The sequence below is a fragment of the Gastrolobium bilobum genome, unplaced genomic scaffold (assembly GCF_033153095.1).
Source record: "Gastrolobium bilobum isolate Gb01-03AN ecotype WA unplaced genomic scaffold, APGP_CSIRO_Gbil_v1 utg42110, whole genome shotgun sequence".
NCBI lineage: Eukaryota > Viridiplantae > Streptophyta > Magnoliopsida > Fabales > Fabaceae > Gastrolobium > Gastrolobium bilobum.
In genome coordinates, this window is record NW_026899559.1 from 46,490 (window position 1) to 68,289 (window position 21,800).

The following is a 21,800-nucleotide window of genomic DNA, read 5'->3' on the forward strand; positions in this document are numbered from 1 at the left end:
TTATAGAGTAAATACATTTTTTGGTCTCGACAAATTTCATGACACCCGTTTTAGTCCCTAGCAAATAAAAAGGCCCGTCGTGGTCCCTAAGAAATTCAAAATGGACCAATTTAGTTGAAATCGTGGTCCCTCACAAATTCAAAAAAGACCCATATTAGTCCCTAAAAGGAATAAAATGGGTCCATTTTGAACTTTTTAGGGACAACAATGGGCCTTTTATTTGCTATGGGCTAAAGCGGGTATCGTGAAATTTACTGAAGACTAAAAAGGGTATTTACTCTTTATTATATATAACTTTTTCCACTGCAGAAACATTAAATGTTGACCTTTTTTTCCATGTATATAATTTTTATTAATTATACATATTATTTTGAAAAACTAATTTTTTTATCTTTTAATTTATAATTTTTAGATTAGATATACATATTTATTTAAAATATCTATGTTAATTGTTTTTTAAAAAAATACTTGTACGAATTTTTTTCTCTTTTTGTATTATTTTTTAAGTTCAATTTTTTATTTATTTTCTTTTATAATATAAATGTGTTATTTAATATTTTTTAGCATTTAAATTTAATATTTTTTTATTTTTTAACAACTATACATGTATTTTTATATATAATTCTAAATATGTTTTCATTTGATCTATAATTTTTTATTAAATTTAAATTTGTTATATATATTTTTCCACTTTATCATAAGAACGTGTTGGCTTTTGTAAATAATATATGATCATTTTTAATTGACCGAATAAATTAAGCCCAAAACATAATAATAAAAACTATTAAATCTAACCATAATAATATATTTTCCAATAAATATTATAAATATACTTAACAATTCCAATGTAGAAAGCAGTGTTTAAAAACCCGGCTCGACCATCGACCTGACCGAGGTCAGGGATCATGGAGTCACGGATTCAACCGGGGGTCATGGGGCCACTATGCTGACCCGGTTTTATATATTAAAAATATATAAATATATATATCATATATAAAAATATTAAAAAACAAATCACTAATTATCAAAGATTCAAAATATACTTAACATAATTCTCTAATTACAACCACAAGTCAATATTACACGACCTAATTAAAGTATCAAGATACAAAAGTACAAAACTCATATTCTAATGGGATCAATACGCTGACGCGGTTCTGCCTCTTTGGAGAAGGTCCCTGACAAAGAAAAATTTAAAGGAAGTAAGAATGAATTTTTGTTTTCCATCGACGACCGTAAGAATTTCATTTGAATAGTTAAAATTCTTACCTTTTCTAGAAGATTCACGTCTACGAGGTGAAGATTGAAGAAATATAGGTCACTGGGAGAGAAGAGAACGATTAGATTTAGGTTTGCAAGCATTTTTATTTTTAATTTTTTAATAAAATGAAGTTGTTTCACGGAATTTTTTTTTTTAAAAAATAAACATGCAGTGACCCCCTTTGACCCCTCTGACCCGGGAGTCACTGAAACCCGGCCAGGTTTTGGGGGTCTGAAGGGTCGATATGCATATAGGGTCCAACTTGTGACCCTATCCCTTAGAGGGAAGGGGTCAGGGTTGACCCGGGTCAAACCGGGGGGTGGGGTGGGGTTTTAAAACACTGGTAGAAAGTACTGAGATAATAATACAACTATCTACAATATTTATAGAAAGTAATGAGATATTAATACACGTTTATAATACAAAAATGTGCATATGTACGTATATAATATTTAATGATATATAATTTGTTATCAAGTTGGGTTAACTAAGCCAGTCTTGTGATTTTTATTTTGTGGGAAATGAGACGATTGAGAGGATAGCAACATTCGGCATGATAGCAAGTTTCATGGTGTATTTGTTGAAAGTGTTCAATTTGAGTCAGGTTGGTGCTGCAAATGTTATCAGCATAAGATATGGAGTGAGCAATTTCATACCAATTATTGGTACTTCTGTTGCTGATGCCTATTTAGGAAAATTCAAAACCATTTCTATGGAATCATTTGGAACACTTGTGGTATGCTCTACTCCATTATATTGAAAACACATAGTACAATCGCTCATTGATTTGTTAATTTTAATTTGAAGACCTTAATTGTAAGCATCAATTTAGTTTCCCTGTGGTTTGGCCCCTGAGATTTCATTCCATCAACTTACAAATTCATAAATTTAATTAACCAAAGTCTCTTTATTCTCTTAGAGATTTTTTTGTAAGAACATGCACCGTTAATTAAGGAAGTTAATTAATTAATTATGTGAAATTAGGAAATAATTCCATAATTGACCCTAACAATTCTTACGAGGCTTAAATAATTATGGTAAGCGAGTAATAATGTTGAAAGTCATTTTTCTGACGAAAAATGCAGATACCGGTTCTGCTACTCGGTATAAATGCATACCGATGAAGTATTCCGGAAAATTATAATAAATGCATGAATATTCCTAGAATAATATATAGGACTGTGATTTCATGTTTCAAGTTAAAATAATGAGAATTGGTGCCAGAATTGATACTGGCTATAAAAAAGCGCGTACCGAAAAGATCCTGCGAAAAATATAATAAAAATATGATAAATCTTGTAAAAATGAGTAGGTTCAGAATCCTAAGTTTGGGATTAAAATGATAAGCGTAGCTATTAATGATAATACAGTGTGTTTAAAACTTAATGGGCTATATATATGCACGTTTGGCCCAAAACCCTAGGTGCCACTCTTTTCCTACGTGACTTGGAGGCTGACCAGCTCCTCTTCACACTGTTCCATTGCTTCACCACCCATTTTGTGAGCTTTGGAACCTCTTTTCTTCCATTTCTCTTCACTAAATACCTTGTGTGTGAGAGAAAGAGCATTGTGAGGGTGAAATGGGGTTGTGTTCTGGTTGTTCAGCCTCTGTTTTTGGTTGTTGAGGGACTGACCTTTGTTGTTTGGGTTATGGGAGCTTGGTGTTGGCATATTGTTTCTTCAAGAAGCAACCTTTGGAGAGAAGAGACCTTGTGTGTGCACCATTTTCGTGTTCTTGTGTGTGCTGAACTTTGGGAGCTTCAAGTGAGCTCCAAGAGCATCATCCATTTCTGTTTTGAGCTTGGGGTATGATCACCACCTTTGTTCTTGAGCTTTCTTTGTTAAAAATGGAACCTTGATGCATGTAATGATCTAAAGTTAATAACTTGGGGTTGGGTAATGCTAAACACACTTAGAAATGCATGTTTAAGCTTCTGTAATCGGTAAAAGTTGAACCATTGGATTGATATCTCGCAAAATGCAGAATCTGAGTTCTGCCGCGAAATATCCGGATATTGGCAGACAGATATTCGGATATTGATATCTAGATATGCCCCCGACAAATATCCGGATATTCTGGGTTTTCGAAGAACAGTAGCTTACTGTTCATACAGAACAGTGTTATGGGTTTGTGGACCCTAGTTTGAGGAAGTTGAACTTCTGTAATAAATATCTAAGTCAGAATCTAAGTGATTAAGGGCTTGTGGCTTTGTGAGAAGCCTAAAGACATGAAACGTAAAGGAAAGGTGTTGTCTTTATGTTGTATGCTTGAAGAGTATTATTGATATGTTAATTGGTCCGTAACAGATTGTGATTCTGCTGTGTTTGGACTTTGAGCTTGTGTGTACTCTTGTATTGGATAGTTAGCTTAAGAGGTAAGCTTTCGTGTCCTCGGTTTAGCCATTGTTGGTTCCACCATACCCCATGGGGGAATGGTTTATATGCATGCTGTGTTATATGCTTTGATATTTGAAATGCTTTTGAGCTGATATGTGCAATGACTTATGATATGTATGTGGTGTTCACCCGATGGGATGGAATCCTAAGGGTAGGTACGACATTGGGCGTGTACTGTGTGGGTAGTAGACATATTCCTGCATTTCTCTGGCCAGTAGAATAGTATTAACACACATGACATGATTATCTGCTGCATTGCACTGATTTAGAAATGATATTGTTAAAATGCTTTTGAACTTATATTGCACATGTAAGTGAGCTTGGGGTGGAAGATCCTTGAGGACCCCTTGCCTTACTGAGATTTCTGGTTTAGAGATCTCACCTCATGTTTGGGGACGCTTATTTCAGGTTCAGGTAACTTGGGGGCTGATGCCTCTAGCGACAGGAGGCCGAAGCTTAGCTGATATTGTTGTTTATATGCTGACATGTTTGGATGCTGGATTATACTTGCTGATGTTAAGCTTTTAGCTTGCTTTTATTATGTTGCTGTTGTTGAGACTGTTGTTGGGCTTTGTGCCTTATTTGGCGAGCATGGGGTTTGTCCATGCCGCTTTGATCTTAGTATTGTTTAGCTTGAGTTGTATAAACTATCAGGGTTGTCCGGTCTACGTGTTGTAGTTCCATGACTAGAGACATATTAATGTTATTTCTTTACTGAGGTATTTCAGTTAGCTGTCTTTTGCAATTTGCATATAGGCCATGTTTTGAAAATGATTAAGTAATCAAGTTGGTAATGAATAATGACGTCATAATTGAAAAGAAAAAGTTATTCCGCATTTTTAATTAAGCGCAGCTTAATACGATGATATGATAACAAACCAGATATATACGGGGTGTTACATTTTATGGTATCAAAGCAATGGTTCGAGGGAAAAGCATGTATGTATTGCAATAACTAGGATGCTTGGTTGTGTCTGTCTTGTGTGTTTGCTCCGTTGAGTGTTATTATGATGATGCATATGTGATCACATTGTGTGGGCCTGATCAACTCATAATTTGTGTAACTTGTGCAGAGTCATGGTAATACCCAGGAGAACTCGCGAGACTGCTGAGGGTCAACCCGACCCAATCCTGACTGCATTGGCTGAGATGCAGGAGGCCACTAGATTGGCCAATGTGGCAATGATGCATGCCGTTCGAGAGACGAACCAGAAGGCCACAGAGGATGCTCTTGAGGTAAACCGGCTAGCGAACATGACCATGATGAGGGTCATGCTGGAGGAAATTAGGGTTGGTCCTGCTATTGGCCAGTATCCTCTGCCACCACCTCCACCGCCGCCTCCACCTAGTGTTCAGGAGGAGAGCCTGAATCACATTGGTAATGCTACTCATGTCACTGGGGTGATGGAACTCTACTTTGAGCTTGCTGAGGACCGTGACGTGATCGACCGTAGGCTGAATGCTTTCCGAAAGCATAAGCCACCTTCCTTTGTTGGGTCTTATGACACTATTGCTGCAGCGAGATGGCTACGGGCGTTGGACAAGATCTTCCGGGTCATGCAGTGTGTTGATTCGCAGAAGCTGATGTTTGCAATGTATATGCTGGAGGGCGATGCCCATGAGTGGTGGATGAACACCTCTCACGCTTTTGAGATGCAGGGTCATGTTATGACATGGCCATTCTTCGAGAATTGCTTTCTGGGTCGGTACTTCCCGTATGATGCACAGGAGAGGAAGCAGGGGGAGTTCAACAGGTTGGTGCAAGGCTCATTGTCTGTTGACGAGTACCTGACCAAGTTTAATGAGCTGGTAAAGTTTGCACACTTTCGGATGGTTTCGCCTACTCCGATGTTCTTGGCTGCTAAGTTCCGTAGGGGACTTAGCGAGGAGATAACAGATCGTCTTGCTGGAGCAGCTTCGAGAGACTTCGGGACACTCTTGCAGCAGTGTCGGGACATCCAGGATGTCTGCATTACGAGTAAGGCCAAGAGGGCCAAGGTTGCTGAGACGAAGGGGACGGGTAGTTCCACTTCCACTTCCTGGAAGGACAGGAAGTTTGGTCCGAAAGGGAAGGGAAAACAGTTTGCAACTAGGCAGGCGCCTCGTCAGTTCAATAGGACTACTTCTTCACAGCAGGGAAGTTTTACGAGGCCTCCTTTCACTCCTAGATGTTCGCAGTGCGGAAAGGAGCATGCGAGACGTTGTGCTACGGGGCAGCTGATTTGTTTCCAGTGTGGCAAGGAGGGCCAATTTTCCAGAGACTGTCTGTCGTCAACGGCGAAAGCTGCTGTGGTGCAGGAGGTTCCGTTGCAGATGGTTGCCCTGGCACCTACTTCGGCACCTGCATTGCCACCTGCTTCTAGACGTGTGTACACGTTGGATCGCCAGCAGTCGGATAGAGCCCTGAACCTTGTCAGAGGTACTGTGTCTATTGGTGATTCTTCGGTTGATGTTTTGTTTGATTCCGGGGCTACACATTCTTTTGTTGCAACCCCGATTGCTTTGGGGCTTGAATTGCCCAGTGCTGTGATTTCTCCACCGTTGTGGGTGACTACCTCCACCGGAGAAAAGTATGAGACCTCCACTGTACATCGAGATGTCGTGTTTCAGTGGGATGGCCGTGACTTCTCGGTAGATCTGATAGGATTGCCGATGGCTAATTTGGAAATCATCCTTGGCATGGATTGGTTGTCCAAGAATTGTGTTATGTTTGACTGTTGTGCCAAGCGCGTGGTGATGTCTCCGTGTGATTCTGCAGCCAGTTCCTCGCCATATATTTCATTCCTGCAGGCTAGGAAGGCCTTGAGAGATGGGGCATTCGATTATGTCATGTTGGGAGGTTTGGTGAGTGGGACACAAGAGGATATCACTGGCATTCCTGTGGTGAGGGAATTCCTCGGAGTGTTTCCTGAGGAGATTCCTGAGTTTCCGCCACAGAGGGAGATAGAGTTCTCCATTGATTTGTTGCCTGGTGTAGGGCCTATTTCCTTAGCTCCATATCGGATGTCGCCAACGGAGTTGCCTGAGCTGAAGAAGCACATTGAGGATCTTTCAACGAAAGACTTCATTCGACCGAGTGTGTCTCCATGGGGAGCACCGGTCATCTTTGTGAAGAAGAAGGACGGGACAATGCGATTGTGCACCGACTACCGGTAGTTGAACAAGGTGACGATCAAGAACAATTTTCCCATCCCTCGTATTGATGATCTATTGGATCAACTCATGGGTGCTTGCGCGTATTCGAAGATTGATCTCCGGTCCGGATACCATCAGATTCGGGTGAAGCCGGAGGATGTCCCTAAGACCGCGTTTCGTTCGAGATACGGTCACTTTGAGTATTTGGTGATCCCGTTTGGACTCACCAATGCACCCGTAGTGTTCATGGATTACATGAACAGGATTTTCCAGCCGTATCTATATCAGTTTGTGATCATTTTCATTGACGACATTTTGATTTACTCCAAGACTGAGGAGGAGCATGCGGAGCATCTAAGGATTGTTCTGCAAGTGCTGAAGGAGAAAAAGCTTTATGCTAAGCTGATGCTCACCGACAAGTATACTGATCGCACAAGTAAATCTCAATCCCTTGGCAATCTAACCCTTTAATTCAATTGAAATCCTAATCCCTTAGCAACCCCGCATGAAATTAAGCATTAATCACGATAAATCAAACGACTGCAACTCACATAAGTCTATCCCTAGAGCATAAAAAATTTTTACCTTACCCCGTTTCAGAATCAAAAACCCCAATATTTCTATTGCAAGCCCTAATCCCGAATTATTATCTCCTATTAGGTTGATCAAGTCTAACAGAAATAATATCAATATGCACAGGGTAAAAATAAAATATATTAAATAAACGAGCGAAAATAATCAATCCAGCGTAAAAAGGGTTCACATAGGGTTTGTGACCCTAACTACAATAAAAGAAATTAGCCAGCCATAGACATGGCTGACATAAAATTATAAAATAGAATTCAAAATAAAATTAATAGGAGGAACAAAGAATGATCCTCTACTCTTCTCTTCCTCACGAATCCTTGTTCTGCTCCATCGTCAAAAAGTCCCTCCTAAAGAACCCTCGCAGCGTCCTTTTAAGTTCGAAATTGCCTCCACGCTGAAGTCCGTACGGGTAGCGCCATTCTGGCGCGGGTCTCGCGCCAAATCCCTGGTCTCTGTATTTTTCCGGCGCAAAAGTGGCGCGGGTAGCGCCACTTTCCTTTTTCAATTTTTCTCAATTTTCCTATTTCTTCTTGCTTTAACCTGCAAAAATGATATAAAAGATGAAAAATAAACTGAAATAGGAAAACTAACTAATAAAAGTAATTAATATACAAGAAATGCTCTTTTATGACTGATTTCTTATTATTTTTTGTTTGGAAAACATCATAAGCCTTCTAAGTGTGAGTTTTGGCTCAAGTCAGTCAAGTTCCTTGGGCATGTGATTTCAGCTGAAGGAGTTGCCGTGGATCCCAACAAGTTTGAAGCCGTGCTAGATTGGGAGAGGCCCCAGACGGTTACGGAAGTTAAGAGTTTCTTAGGTTTGGCAGGTTACTACTGGAGGTTCATCAAGGGATTCACCACGATGGTTCTCTCTTTGACTCGCCTTACCCGAAAGGAGACTCCATTTGTGCGGACTCACGAGTGTGGGGAGTGCTTTCAGGAGTTGAAGGAGAGATTGACTATTTCACCTGTGTTGATCCTTCCTGATCCTGAGGAGCAGTTTGAGCTTTACTGTGATGCTTCTGGAAAGGGGTTGGGCTGTGTTTTGATGCAGTCTGGTAGAGTTGTTGCTTTTGCTTCAAGGCAGTTGAAACCTTATGAGGAGAACTACCCAACTCATGATTTGGAGTTGGCTACGATTGTGTTTGCTTTCAAGATTTGGAGGCATTATCTCTTTGGTATGCAGTTCGCCGTGTTCAGTGACCACAAGAGCTTGAAGTATTTGTTAGATCAGAAGGAGCTGAACATGAGAGAAAGAGGATGGATGGAGTTTCTGAAGGACTACGACTTTGAGTTGAAGTACCATCCTGGCAAGGCCAACGTGGTAGCCGATGCTCTGAGTCAAAAATCTGTGAGTCTATCCAGTTTGACGATGGGTGACTTCAACTTCATAAAGAAGTTTCGAGACCTGAAGGTGACTTCCTTGTTTGGGGTGCACTTCTCGAGATGGAGACTGTGAGAGTCAAGAATGAGCTTATGGAGAAAATCAAAGAGGCGCAAATGCAGAGAGAGTGCCTGGACTACGTGAAGAACCAAGACAGTGTGTCTTGGAATGACGATGGACTTCTGTTGTTTCAGAAGCGGATCGTGATTCCTCGAGGTCCTTTGACCGAAGAGGTTATGGTTGAGGCCCATAAGGGCCAGTTTACTGTCCACCCTGGTGCGACAAAGATGTATCAACACCTGACGAGAAATTTATGGTGGCCAGGAATGAAGAAGGACATAGTTGTGTATGTGTCCAAGTGTTTGATTTGCTAGAAGGTGAAGATAAAACACCAAAAGCCGTCTGGTAAACTTCAACCTCTTGAGATTCTAGAATGTAAATGGGAGAGCATTTCCATGGACTTCGTGGTGGGTTTGCCGAAGACTCAGGTTGGCTGCGACTCTATATGGGTCATTGTGGACAGATTGAGAAAGTCTTCCTACTTTCTTCCGATTAAGGTGAGCTTCACTACAGAGCAGTTGGCCAAATTGTACGTTCGCGAGATCGAGAGGCTTCACAGGGTGCCCGAGAGTATCATCAGTGATAGGGACCCGAAGTTCACATCTCGGTTCTGGGAGGCGCTGCAAAAAGCTTTTGGAACTCAGTTGAGACTGAGTACAACCTATCACCCTAAGACTGACGGACAGACTGAGCGTACCATCCAGACCGGGGAGGACATGTTGAGGGCTTGCACGTTGGAGCAGGGTTCAGCATGGGATAGGTACCTTCCGTTGGTTGATTTTTTGTATAACAACGGTTTCCATGCTAGCCTGGGCATGGCACCCTACGAGGCGTTGTATGGTAAGAGGTGTCGTACTCCTACCTACTGGTCTGAGGTTGGGGATCGTGAGTTGTTCGGCTTGGACTTTGTCCAAGATACCACCCTGCAGATCCAGATGATCAGGGAAAAGCTGAAGCAGGCGCAGAATCGCCAGAAGAGTTACTACGATGTCAAGCATCGTCCACTAGACTTCAGTGAAAGTGAGAACGTGTTTGTGAGACTTTCACCTGTCACCGGTGTTGGACGGGCACTCGGAGTGAGGAAGCTGAGCCCGCGGTTTATTCGGCCCTACCAGATCCTTGGTAGAGTAGGACCTGTTGCCTACCGGCTTGCCTTGCCTCCGAACTTGGCCAACATCCACGACGTGTTTCACGTGTCTCAGCTTCGCAAGTATGTAGCGGATCCTTCGCACGTGGTGCAACCAGATGATGTGGAGGTTCGGGAGAACTTAAAGACTCCCGTCGGACCGCTCAAGATTCTCGATCGTGGCGAGAAGCAGCTGAGGAGCAAGATCATTCTGATGGTCAAAGTGCAATGGTCAGGAAGAACTCCTGAGGAGTGTACCTAGGAGCGAGAGGACGAGCTTCTCCTCCAGTATCCCGATTTTTGAGACAGGTATATTCTGATTTTGAGGACAAACTCCTAAAAAGGTGGGGTGAATGTAAGAACTTGCACCGTTAATTAAGGAAGTTAATTAATTAATTATGTGAAATTAGGAAATAATTCCATAATTGACCCTAATAATTCTTATGAGGCTTAAATAATTATGGTAACTGAGTAATAATATTGAAAGTCACTTTTCTGACGAAAAGTGCAGATACCGGTTCTGCTACTCGGTATAAATGCGTACCGATGAATTATGCCGAAAAATTATAATAAATGCATGAATATTCCTAGAATAATAAATAGGACTGTGATTTCAAGTTTCAAGATAAAATAATTAGAACTGGTGCCAGAACTGAAACTGGCTATGGAAAAGCGCGTAGCGGAAAGATGCTGCGAAAAATATAATAAAAATATGATAAATCTTGTAAAAATGAGTAGGTTCAGAATCCTAAGTTTGGGATTGAAATGCTAAGCGTAGCTATTAATGATAATACAGTGTGTTTTTAAAACTTAATGGGCTATATATATGCATGTTTGGCCCAAAACCCTAGGTGCCACTCTTTTCCTACGTGACTTAGAGGCTGACCAGCTCCTCTTCACACTGTTCCATTGCTTCACCGCCCATTTTGTGAGCTTTCGGACCTCTTTTCTTCCATTTCTCTTCACTAAATACCTTTTGTGTGAGAGAAGGAGCATTATGAGGGTGAAAGGGAGTTGTGTTTTGGTTGTTCAGCCTCTGTTTTTGGTTGTTGAGGGACTGACCTTTGTTGTTTGGGTTGTGGGAGCTTGGTGTTGGCATATTGTTTCTTCAAGAAGCAACCTTTGGAGAGAAAGGACCTTGTGTGTGCACCATTTTCGTGTTCATGTGTATGCTGAACTTTGGGAGCTTCAAGTGAGCTCCAAGAGCATCATCCATTTCTGTTTTGAGCTTGGGGTATGATCACCACTTTTGTTCTTGAGCTTTCTTTGTTAAAAATGGAACCTTGATGCATGTAATGATCTAAAGTTAATAACTTGAGGTTGGGTAATGCTAAACACACTTAGAAATGCATGTTTAAGCTTCTGTAATCAGTAAAAGTTGAACATTTGGATTGATATCTCGCAAAATGCAGAATCTGAGTTCTGCCGCGAAATATCCGGATATTGGGTTAGAAATATCCGGATATTAATATCCAGATATGCGGTTCTGAGATATCCGAATATGGATATCCGGATATTGGCAGACAGATATCCGGATATGCCCCCGAAAAATATTTGGATATTTTGGATTTTCGAAGAACAGTAGCTTACTGTTCATACAAAACAGTGTTATGGGTTTGTGGACCCTAGTTTGAGGAAGTTGAACTTCTGTAATAATTATCTAAGTCAGAATCTAAGTTATTAAGGGCTTGTGGCTTTGTGAGAAGCCTAAATACATGAAACGTAAAGGAAAGATGTTGTCTTTATGTTGTATGCTTGTAAAGTATGATTATTGATATGTTAATTAGTTCACAACAGATTGTGATTCTGCTGTGTTTGGACTTTGAGCTTGTGTGGACTCTTGGATTGGATAGTTAGCTTAAGAGGTAAGCTTTCGTGTCCTCGGTTTAGCCATTGTTGGTTCCACTATACCCCATGGGGGAATGGTTTATATGCATGCTGTGTTACATGATTTGATATTTGAAATGCTTTTGAGAAGATATGTGCAATGGCTTATGATATGTATGTGGTGTTCACGCGATGAGATGGAATCTTAAGGGTAGGTACGGCATTGGGCACGTACTGTGTGGGTAATAGACGTATTCCTGCATTTCTCTGGCCAGTAGAATAGTATTGACACACATGACATGATTATCTGCTGCATTGCACTGTTTTAGAAATGATATTGTTAAACTGCTTTTGAACTTATATTGCACATGTAAGTGAGCTTGGGGTGGAAGATCCTTGAGGACTCCTTGCCTTACTGAGATTTCTGGTTTAGAGATCTCACCCCACGTTTGGGGACGCTTATTTCAGGTTCAGGTAACTTGGGGGGCTGATGCCTCTAGCGGCAGGAGGCCAGAGCTTAGCTCATATTGCTGTTTATATGCTGACATGTTTGGATGCTGGATTATACTTACTGATGTTATGCTTTTAGCTTGCTTTTATTATGTTGCTTTTGTTGAGACTGTTGTTGGGCTTTGTGCCTTACTTGGCGAGCATGGGATTTGTCCATGCCGCTTTGATGTTAGTATTGTTTAGCTTGAGTTGTATAAACTATCAGTGTTGTCTGGTCTACGTGTTGTAGTTTCGTGACTAGAGACATAGTAATGTTATTTATTTAATGAGGTATTTCAGTTAGTTGTCTTTTGCAATTTACATACAGGAAATGTTTTGAAAATGATTAAGTAATCAAGTTGGTAATGAATAATGACGTCATAATTGAAAAGAAAAAGACATTCCGCATTTTTAATTAAGCGCTGCTTAATACGATGATATGATAACAAACCGGATATATACGGGGTGTTACATTTTTCTTCTTAGTTAAATATTTGAAACATTATAATAAATTGACAAAGTTTCTTCTTCTTAATTAACCCATGGCTTCTTAGTCAAATCTTCACCCACATTATAATAAACTGAATTTAATGATAATTGCTACTGCTTTCTTGATTATATGCATAGGTGAGCATCAATTAATCATTTGCTGGTGATTAATTAGGGAATGGTGGTGCTAACACTTATAGCATAGGTGCCATAATTTCTTCCTCCAAATTGTACTTCTAGGCAGCAAGCTTGTGTTCTCCCAATGACTACTTAGTTTGCCATCTTAATTTTGGGGCTGCCCTAACTGGGTATAGGCACAGGTGGAATTAGACCATGCAGTATTCTCTTTGCCATTGATCAATTTGACCCAACTTCCCTTGATGGAAGGCAAGGAGTCAGCAGATTCTTAAATTGGTACTACACCACACAGACACTGGTCATGTTGATCAATAAACTATAATAGTTTACAAGGAATGATCCGTTTACAAATTTTTTATACAAATTTTTACAAATGTAACCTAGTGTATTTCCGGAAGTACATAGTATAGTTCATAAGAGTTTGTAAACAAAAAGTTGATAAATATGACCCTTCCTTTTATTAAATATATTTACTCAAATTTAATTCAATTTATTTAACCAATGATTATTTGATTGAATCAGTGACCATTGACAAGTACCCCAATTGAGTCATGATCGGGTTTAACAATGCTGCTCATAAATGTAAACCTACAAAAGTAAATTAAAAATTTCAAGTTTGAATTTCTGGGAATAAAAAAATATATTTTGAAACAGTATTTGAATTGAATTAATCCTAATAGAGAAAAAAAACTGAAACGGCCAACATAAAATAGTTACGATTTTGTAGTAAATTTTCTTACACCTATATTACGGATCTCATTTATAGATTAGTAGTCCAAGAGGCAACTTATGAAGTACCGACACTTCAAAGATCATGACGTGTCGTGTCCGATACTTTCCGACAACACGCGTTGTAGATCTACGAATTGTTTTAGTACTTCAAAAGCCTTAATAAATGCTTTTAATTTCTTTCTTTCTTTTTGGATAAATGCTTACAATTTTTTCCTATTCAACTATGTTAAAAATGTGAAAAAGTGTAAAGTTATCTAGTCTCAAAATAATATCGTTTTGAGATTTAAAATAAAAAATAAAGGGTATTTTAATAAAATGCATGTTACGATTAGAAAATAAAATTTTTAAAATACTTTTTTATTTTTTATTTTTTATTCTAAATTCTAAAACAACATCATTTTGAGATTACGTGATATAATTTTATCACGGCAAAAACCATTTTTCCCTTTATATATAATTCTTAATATTTTAATGTTACTTTATATGATCATGGTATCGTGTATCTTTTTCTAACTTCGTTTTATTTTGTAGCATTCTGCGTGTATCGCATGAGTGGTAATCAAACTTTTAACTTTCTTCTCAAACAATATTTTCTTTTCTTTGTTCTTGTTTATTATATTAGAGATTTACCTTTCCCATTTCTTGTGCTGTATCCAAAACGAATTGGTAACCTTCAAGAGCACTAAATACCAGTACAGCCGGTTAAAGTTTACCAAAATTCAGGGAAAGTACCTCTTACGTTTATCTTTAACTTTCTCACTTTTCATCAAAACTCGCTGTCTCTCATCTCTTGTCTTTTCATGTCTATGACACGTAGAGGATGCATGCATTCATGATCAGTTTCTGAAGTAATTGCCCATAGACTTACGCATTAGCAAACATGTATAATTTAAGTTCATATTTATTACTGCAAGAAATATCATTATAACATATTGTCTTCATCTGATTGCTGACATGCATACGTTTCCTTTCCTAATGCTCCTTCTGGGAACCATAAGAATGAAAGGAGCCTAGTTGAAGTCATATATATACACATACAAAGGAGACGTTGGTTAAAAATAATGGAAGAGGAGAATAAGAGAAAAGAGACAAGATCTTTATGGTCCTACTGTTGCAGGAATTGGAATTCAAGAAAGTCAACTAAAGAAGATGGTTTGGATTTTATAAATGCAAGGACAATAGAGAGAAAACCCGGATGGAAGGCCATTCCTTTCATCTTAGGTACTGTTTTAACACAAAATGCATGTATATATATTTTTTATTGATATGCAATTTGTTATCAAGTTGAATTAGCTAAGCCGGTTTTGTGATTTACAGCAAATGAGACGATTGAGAGGATAGCAACATTCGGCATGACAGCAAATTTCATGGTATATTTGTTGAAAGTGTTCAATTTGAGTCAGATTGATGCTGCAAATGTTCTCAGCATATGGTATGGAGTGAGCAGTTTCATACCAATTATTGGTGCTTCTCTTGCTGACGCTTATTTAGGAAAATTCAAAACCATTGCTGTGGCATCATTTGGAACACTTGTGGTATGTTCTACTCCATTATATTTAAAGCACAATAATCGCTCACTGATTTGTCAATTTTAAAATGAAGAACTTAATTGTTAGCGTCAATTTTAGTTTCCTTTTGGTTTAGCCCCTGAGATTTCATTCCCTCAACTTACAAATTCGTAAATTTAATTATCCAAAGTTTCTTTATTCTCTTAGATATTTTTCTTCTTTGTTGAATATTTGAAACATTATAATAAATTGACAAATTAAAAAGACCGTGGCGGAGGAGGGGTTTGGATGTGCGCACAAAATTCATTCAATTTTTTTGTCTTTAATTGAGAGTTTGATTTTTTATTAAACCAATGACTTTGAGTGTATGACTGATTATACTAAATATAATTTGTAAAAAAAATTATAAACAGGTCATTCCACTGATATAAATAAGAAGTCTTCGGTTGACATAAGAGGATTAGTAAAAAAAAAAAAACACCAAGGAAATAACAAATACTTCGATAACAAAATCACAGTTGAGCAAAGTGATAATAGGTCAGGGGCAAACCGAATTTAACGATAGTTGTTACTGCAATCTTGATTATATGAATGGGTGAGCGTCAATTAATCCTTTTCTGGTGATTAATTAGGGAATGGTGATATTAACACTGACAGCATGGGTGTCACAATTTCATCCTCCAAGTTGCTCTTCACGGCACCATGTATGTGTTTCCCCAAATACCAATCAACTTGCGATCTTAATTTTGGGGCTATCTTTGTTGGGTATAGGCACAGGTGGAATTAGACCATGCAGTATTCCTTTTGCCATTGATCAATTTGACACAACTTCCCCTGATGGAAGGAAAGGAGTCAGTAGTTTCTTAAATTGGTACTACACCACACAGACACTGGTTCAGTTGATCAATAATACTATAGTAGTTTACATCCAAAACAAAAATTGGGTCATTGGTTTTGGGATACTAGCCCTTCTCATGTTATGTGCAATAATCACATTTTTTGCCGGAACAAGAACTTACTTTTACCAGCCAGCAGAAGGGAGCATATTTTCTGGTATTGCACAAGTGTTTGTTGCAGCTTACAAGAAGCGCCACCTCAAAAACCCAGCAAATGAAGAGGAAGTTGTTTACTATGATCCCCCACTAAGAGATGATAAAGCAGTCAAGATACCTTTAAGCAAACAACTTAGGTAATGTTCGTCAATCTCACTTGTGTGTTTTAATATTTACTCCTCATCTAATTAAGGACAAACTTTTTTGGTAACTTTAATTTTTGCACAGGTTTCTAAACAAAGCCGCTCTGATACAAGACAATGAAGTTAATGCAGAAGGTTTGGTCACAAATCCATGGAGTCTTTGTAGCATTCAACAAGTTGAAGAAGTCAAATGTGTGATTAAAATTATACCAATCTGGGCTTCTGGTATCTTGTGTTTGATACCAATGGCACAAGGAGGAATATTTCCTGTAATCCAGGTCATGAAAATGGATCGACACCTTGGACCACACTTTGAAATTCCTGCTGCATCATTCAGTATAATATCCTTAATCAGCATTGGTATATGGCTCCCTTGTTATGACCTCTTTGTGCAACGAGCTCTAGCAAAATTCACAAAACAAGAGGAAGGATTGACAAGCCTTCAAAAGATAGTAATTGGTAACATCTTCTCAATTCTTACAATGGTAAGTGGTGGTTTGGCGGAGTGGCGAAGAAGGAGTGTGGCTATCTCACACGGTGCACTTGATGGGGTTACACCAATGTCTGCCATGTGGCTTGCTCCTCAATTTGCCTTTTTAGGATTGTGCGAGGTATTTAGCATTGTTGGACACATTCAATTCTACAACAGTGAATCGCCAGAGAATATGAAAACTCTTGGCAATTCCTTGCAACCTCTTGTGGGTGGCTTCGCAAGTTACGCTGGTGTCTTGGTAATGAACATTGTGCACAAAGTGACACGAAAGCATGGCAAAGTAGATTGGCTGAACAATGACATCAACGCTGGCAGATTGGATTACTATTACTTCGTCATAGCAGGACTCGGTGCACTCAATCTTGTCTACCTCCTCTTCTGTGCTAAACGCTATCGTTACAAAGTTATTGTGAAAGCACAAGTCATGGGCACACCTTGAGATATATGCAAAAATTAACTAGATAAATAAATCCTCAACTACTTGAGAATAATAAGCACAATAAAGAAGTGTTGTGACTAGTTTATTTTGATGTCATTTTATCGAACTCAACAAAGTATGCAAGAGATTATATTTATACTAGCTAAGATATAATAGTAGCCTAATGAATATATATTATCATAAAATCTGAAATAACTAGTTTATATATGTTCAGGTGTGATTTTGTAACAATGCGTAGTATTTTTAAATAAACTAACATATTTTATACCAATTATTTTTCATAACAAGTGATAAGTTGTTTGTCACCTGTCTATTAATTAATCCTTTTATACCCCACACACCATTGTGAGGTTGATCCCCCCCCCCCCCCCCCAAACGTGTTCTTGTCTTTGTTTATTTTAGAGCTTTGATATGTAAAACATGATTAAGGCTATATTGATAAAAAATAAATTACAAACTACATTATGTCTGATACAATAGTAACAAAAGAAGAGCAATTAGAAGAGGAGGATCAAATAAAAGAACAAAGCATTGCACAAAGGAAAGGGACACGTGTGAAGAAAATACCAATAAGGTTCAGAGATGACGTGTAGACATTAGGTAGTTACACATTGTTGTATTGAAAGTGACGTGTAAAGAAAGAGAGGGAAAGGTAGAGTTAGTGGAAAAGTGGTTAGAGGTAGTTGGAGTATAAGAATACAGATCAGTGATATACATTGTATCTTTGATGAAATTCAATAAACCGAAGCATTCTTTTCTCATCTTCATTCTCTGATTTCTTTCTTCTCTTCTCCAATTCTGTTGATTTTCCTTAATAGTAGAGACACTCTCTACCAATTGGTGCTTTTAATCTTGAGCTATGGCTCCTGAAACTCGTTCGCAACCCATGGAGGATAGGTGGGAGAACACACAAGCTGAAGTCGATGTGTTGAAGGAGCATATGAACAAGCGTTTTCAGGAAATAACTTGTAAACTGGATGCCATTTTTGATAACTACAGAGACAAACAATCATCACCGAGTGGTTCCACAAATCAACCACATGCATCCAGAGATCATGTAGCAGCGAAGAACTTGAGGCTCAAGGTTTCACGGTATGATGGATTAGTAGATCCACAGGGTTGGATCTACAGAATCAACCAATTTTTTGATTTCTATGATATGGAAGAGGAACAGCGATTGAAGATTGCTCCTTTTTACTTTGAAGGAAAAGCCTTAAAATGGTACCAGTGGTTCCACAAGAACTCCACCATTGATTCATGGCCCAAATTTCTTCAATCATTGCAGATCCGATTTGGTCCATCCGAAATGGAAGATTATCAAGGTCAATTGACCAAATTGCTGCAAACAGGAACGGTGTTGGAATACCAAGAACAGTTTGAACACTTGTCCAACCAGGTTGATGGTTTATCTGAATCCTTTCTGGTGAGTTGCTTCATTTCAGGATTAAAAAAAGATATTCAACATGATGTTTCTGCTTTTAGACCTTCCTCCTTATCCCATGCAATGTCTTTAGCTAAGATCCACGAATCCAAACTACTCCTCAAAACTAACCCACCCAAATTACATTCCTCTTACCCTCCATTATTACCTACACCACAATCACGTTTCCATCAAACCACAAACACAACTAAACCTTTTGTTCCAAATACCACACCTACCCAAAATCATCCTCTGACCCATAAACTTACCCAAAGCCAGATGCAAGAAAGGAGAGATAAGAACTTGTGTTTTTATTGTGGGGAGAAATATTTCAAAGGTCACAAATGCAAAGCTTCCGTGCATCTGTTGATAGTTCCTGATGAAGAGAATGTTGATTGTGGGACTCTTTCAACTCATGAACACAGTGAAGATCCTCCACCCCTACATATGGAACCGATTGAGATGGATACACCACAAATCAGTATGCATGCTTTATCTGGTTTTGTAGTTCCTCAGACATTACGTTTTAATGGTTTTATTGGGAAATCAGAAATCCTTTTGTTAGTTGATGGTGGAAGTACTCACAATTTTGTCCAACCTCGAGTAGTCTCAGATCTTCAGTTACCTATACTGACTGACAAGCAATTTGATGTCATGGTGGGTAATGGTCAAATCCTTAAGTGTGAAGGATTTTGTTCTGCAGTACCAGTCCAAGTACAACAACATGTTTTCCTTGTAGACTGTTATGTGTTACCTATTCAGGGTGCAGATTTGGTACTTGGGGTTCAATGGTTGCAGCTGCTGGGACCTATTGTACTGGACTATCAAAAATTATCAAAGGAATTTTCTTGGGAAGGAGAATCTATTCAGGTTGGGGTTCAAGGGTTCAATTTTACTGTTGGTGAGTTGGTTTGGGGGAAACTTCAATCGTAAAGGCAAACATCTGTTGCAGATCGGATGTCCAACAAACTTTCTCATAGGTATTTTGGCCCATTTCATATTCTTAAGAAGGTTGGCAAGGTCGCTTACAAGTTGGACTTACCACCTACTGCTAAAATTCATCACACTTTTCATGTGTCATTATTGAAGCCATTTAAGGGAGATCACAACATTGATCTTTTTCCTCTGCCAGACCTTTTTAATGGGGGTTTACCAATCTTGCAACCAAAAGAGATTGTAGCATCCCGTGTTCTGCAGGAAAATGGACAACTGCTGCCACAGGTTCAGATCCTTTGGGATAGCATGCACAAGGAGGTCCTTACGTGGGAAAATGTCCAGGACTTTCAGCAGCAGTACCCTTCTTTCAACCTTGGGGACAAGGTTGATTTCAATGGAGGAGGTATTGATACAATAGTAACAGATGAAGAGCAATTAGAAGAGGAGGATCAAATAAAAGAACAAAGCATTGCACAAAGGAAAGGGACATGTGTGAAGGAAATACCAATAAGGTTCAGAGATGACGTGTAGACATTAGGTAGTTACACATTGTTGTATTGAAAGTGACGTGTAAAGAAAGAGAGGGAAAGGTAGAGTTAGTGGAAAAGTGGTTAGAGGTAGTTGGAGTATAAGAATACAGATCAGTGATATACATTGTATCTTTGATAAAATTCAATAAACCGAAGCATTCTTTTCTCATCTTCATTCTCTGATTTCTTTCTTCTCTTCTCCAATTCTGTTGATTTTCCTTAATAGTAGAGACACTCTCTACCAATGTCTGATCAGTAATACTCTACTCAATAGTGTATAATCTGTAAGACATAGTGTAGTTTGTAAACAAAAAATTTGTAAATATAACATTCCTCATAAAACATATAATAGTGTGTTATGTTCTTTTTTAATTATTTTCTATTGATCAAAGGATTTTAAAAAAATTATAAATATAACATTTCCCCTAAAACATATAATAGCGTGTTATGTTCTTTTTTAATTGTTTACTATTGATCAAGGATGTTTTATTTATTATAGTTTTAATTATAATAGCCTGATCAAGCCTCTCATTTTTAAAAATAACTCAGGTCAATTCTATAATTTAACTTTCCGAACATAATTTAACCCACCTTATTCACAATTTTATTCTTACATATCTCAAACACATATATTGATGTTGTCCGGGGGGTAGGGTGAGTTCATGGCAGGAGCCCACAATTAATAAGCTAAGCTACATTAACTGTAGCAAGTGAGTCCAATACAATTTCTCAAATCAGAACCTTAAGTATTGGGTACATGGATCCTCCTACTTATATGGTCTTCTCTTAGCCCATAACCAACCAATGTGGGACTCCATCACACTTGAATAACCCAACAATCTCCCTTCAAGTGTGAAAATCCACATTCATATGCTTCCCCCAGTACTTCAAGCTCGAGTACTCAACTTACCTCTAGCAAACATCAAGCTAGCTCGAACCTAACCTGGCTCTAATACCACTGTCAAGCAGGTCAGAGGGAGCCCATGGCAGGGGACCACCATCAATGAGTATTAACCAATATTGTACCAGAGGCAATATTGGTTTTACTGATAGTTAATTTTACTGTTAGTTAATCAGTTGTTAGTTACTGTTAGTTAATTTCCAGCCTTACTTATATCAGCTTCATTCCTTTATAGCTGATATATATATATATATATATATATATATATATATATATATATATCATTCTGTAATGTACAATATTCATTCAATTCAATAATTAATTTAGTTTCGCAAGAATCTATGATGGTATCAGAGCTCTAATTGAGCTCTGGTATTCTGCAAATTCTCATTTCTTGATTTCCTTCTTGTTCTTCTCCTTCTTCTTCTTTCTTTGCTATAATCATGGCAAATCCAATTCCAAACCTTCCAGAATTCATAACAAACCCTTCTAATCATTACTACCTACACCCAAATGAAAATCCCTCGTTAATACTTGTATCTCCTCCTCTCAATAGAAGAAATCATCATACCTGGGTGAAAGGAATGAAGATGGTGATAAAATCTAAAAATAAGCTATCCATTGTTAATGGTAGCTTGGTGGTACCTGCTGAAGAAGATCCATTATTTCCAGCATGGGACAGATGCAACACTATGGTCCTTTCTTAGATCCACAAGTCAATCGATGAATAAATTGCTCAATCCATATTATGG

At 38.5% G+C, this 21,800-nt stretch overlaps 1 protein-coding gene across 1 annotated transcript; it reads left to right on the top strand.

Annotated features, from left to right (window-relative positions):
• The first annotated feature begins 1,814 nt into the window (after positions 1-1,814).
• Positions 1,815-17,261, top strand: LOC133291464 (protein NRT1/ PTR FAMILY 2.13-like). Its single transcript, XM_061489720.1, has 7 exons — positions 1,815-1,997; positions 4,814-4,894; positions 5,081-5,253; positions 14,744-14,847; positions 14,944-15,161; positions 15,767-16,323; positions 16,415-17,261. Exons 1-7 carry the CDS (start codon positions 1,815-1,817, stop codon positions 17,259-17,261), a joined length of 2,163 nt encoding a protein of 720 aa, XP_061345704.1.
• The last annotated feature ends 4,539 nt before the right edge of the window (positions 17,262-21,800 follow it).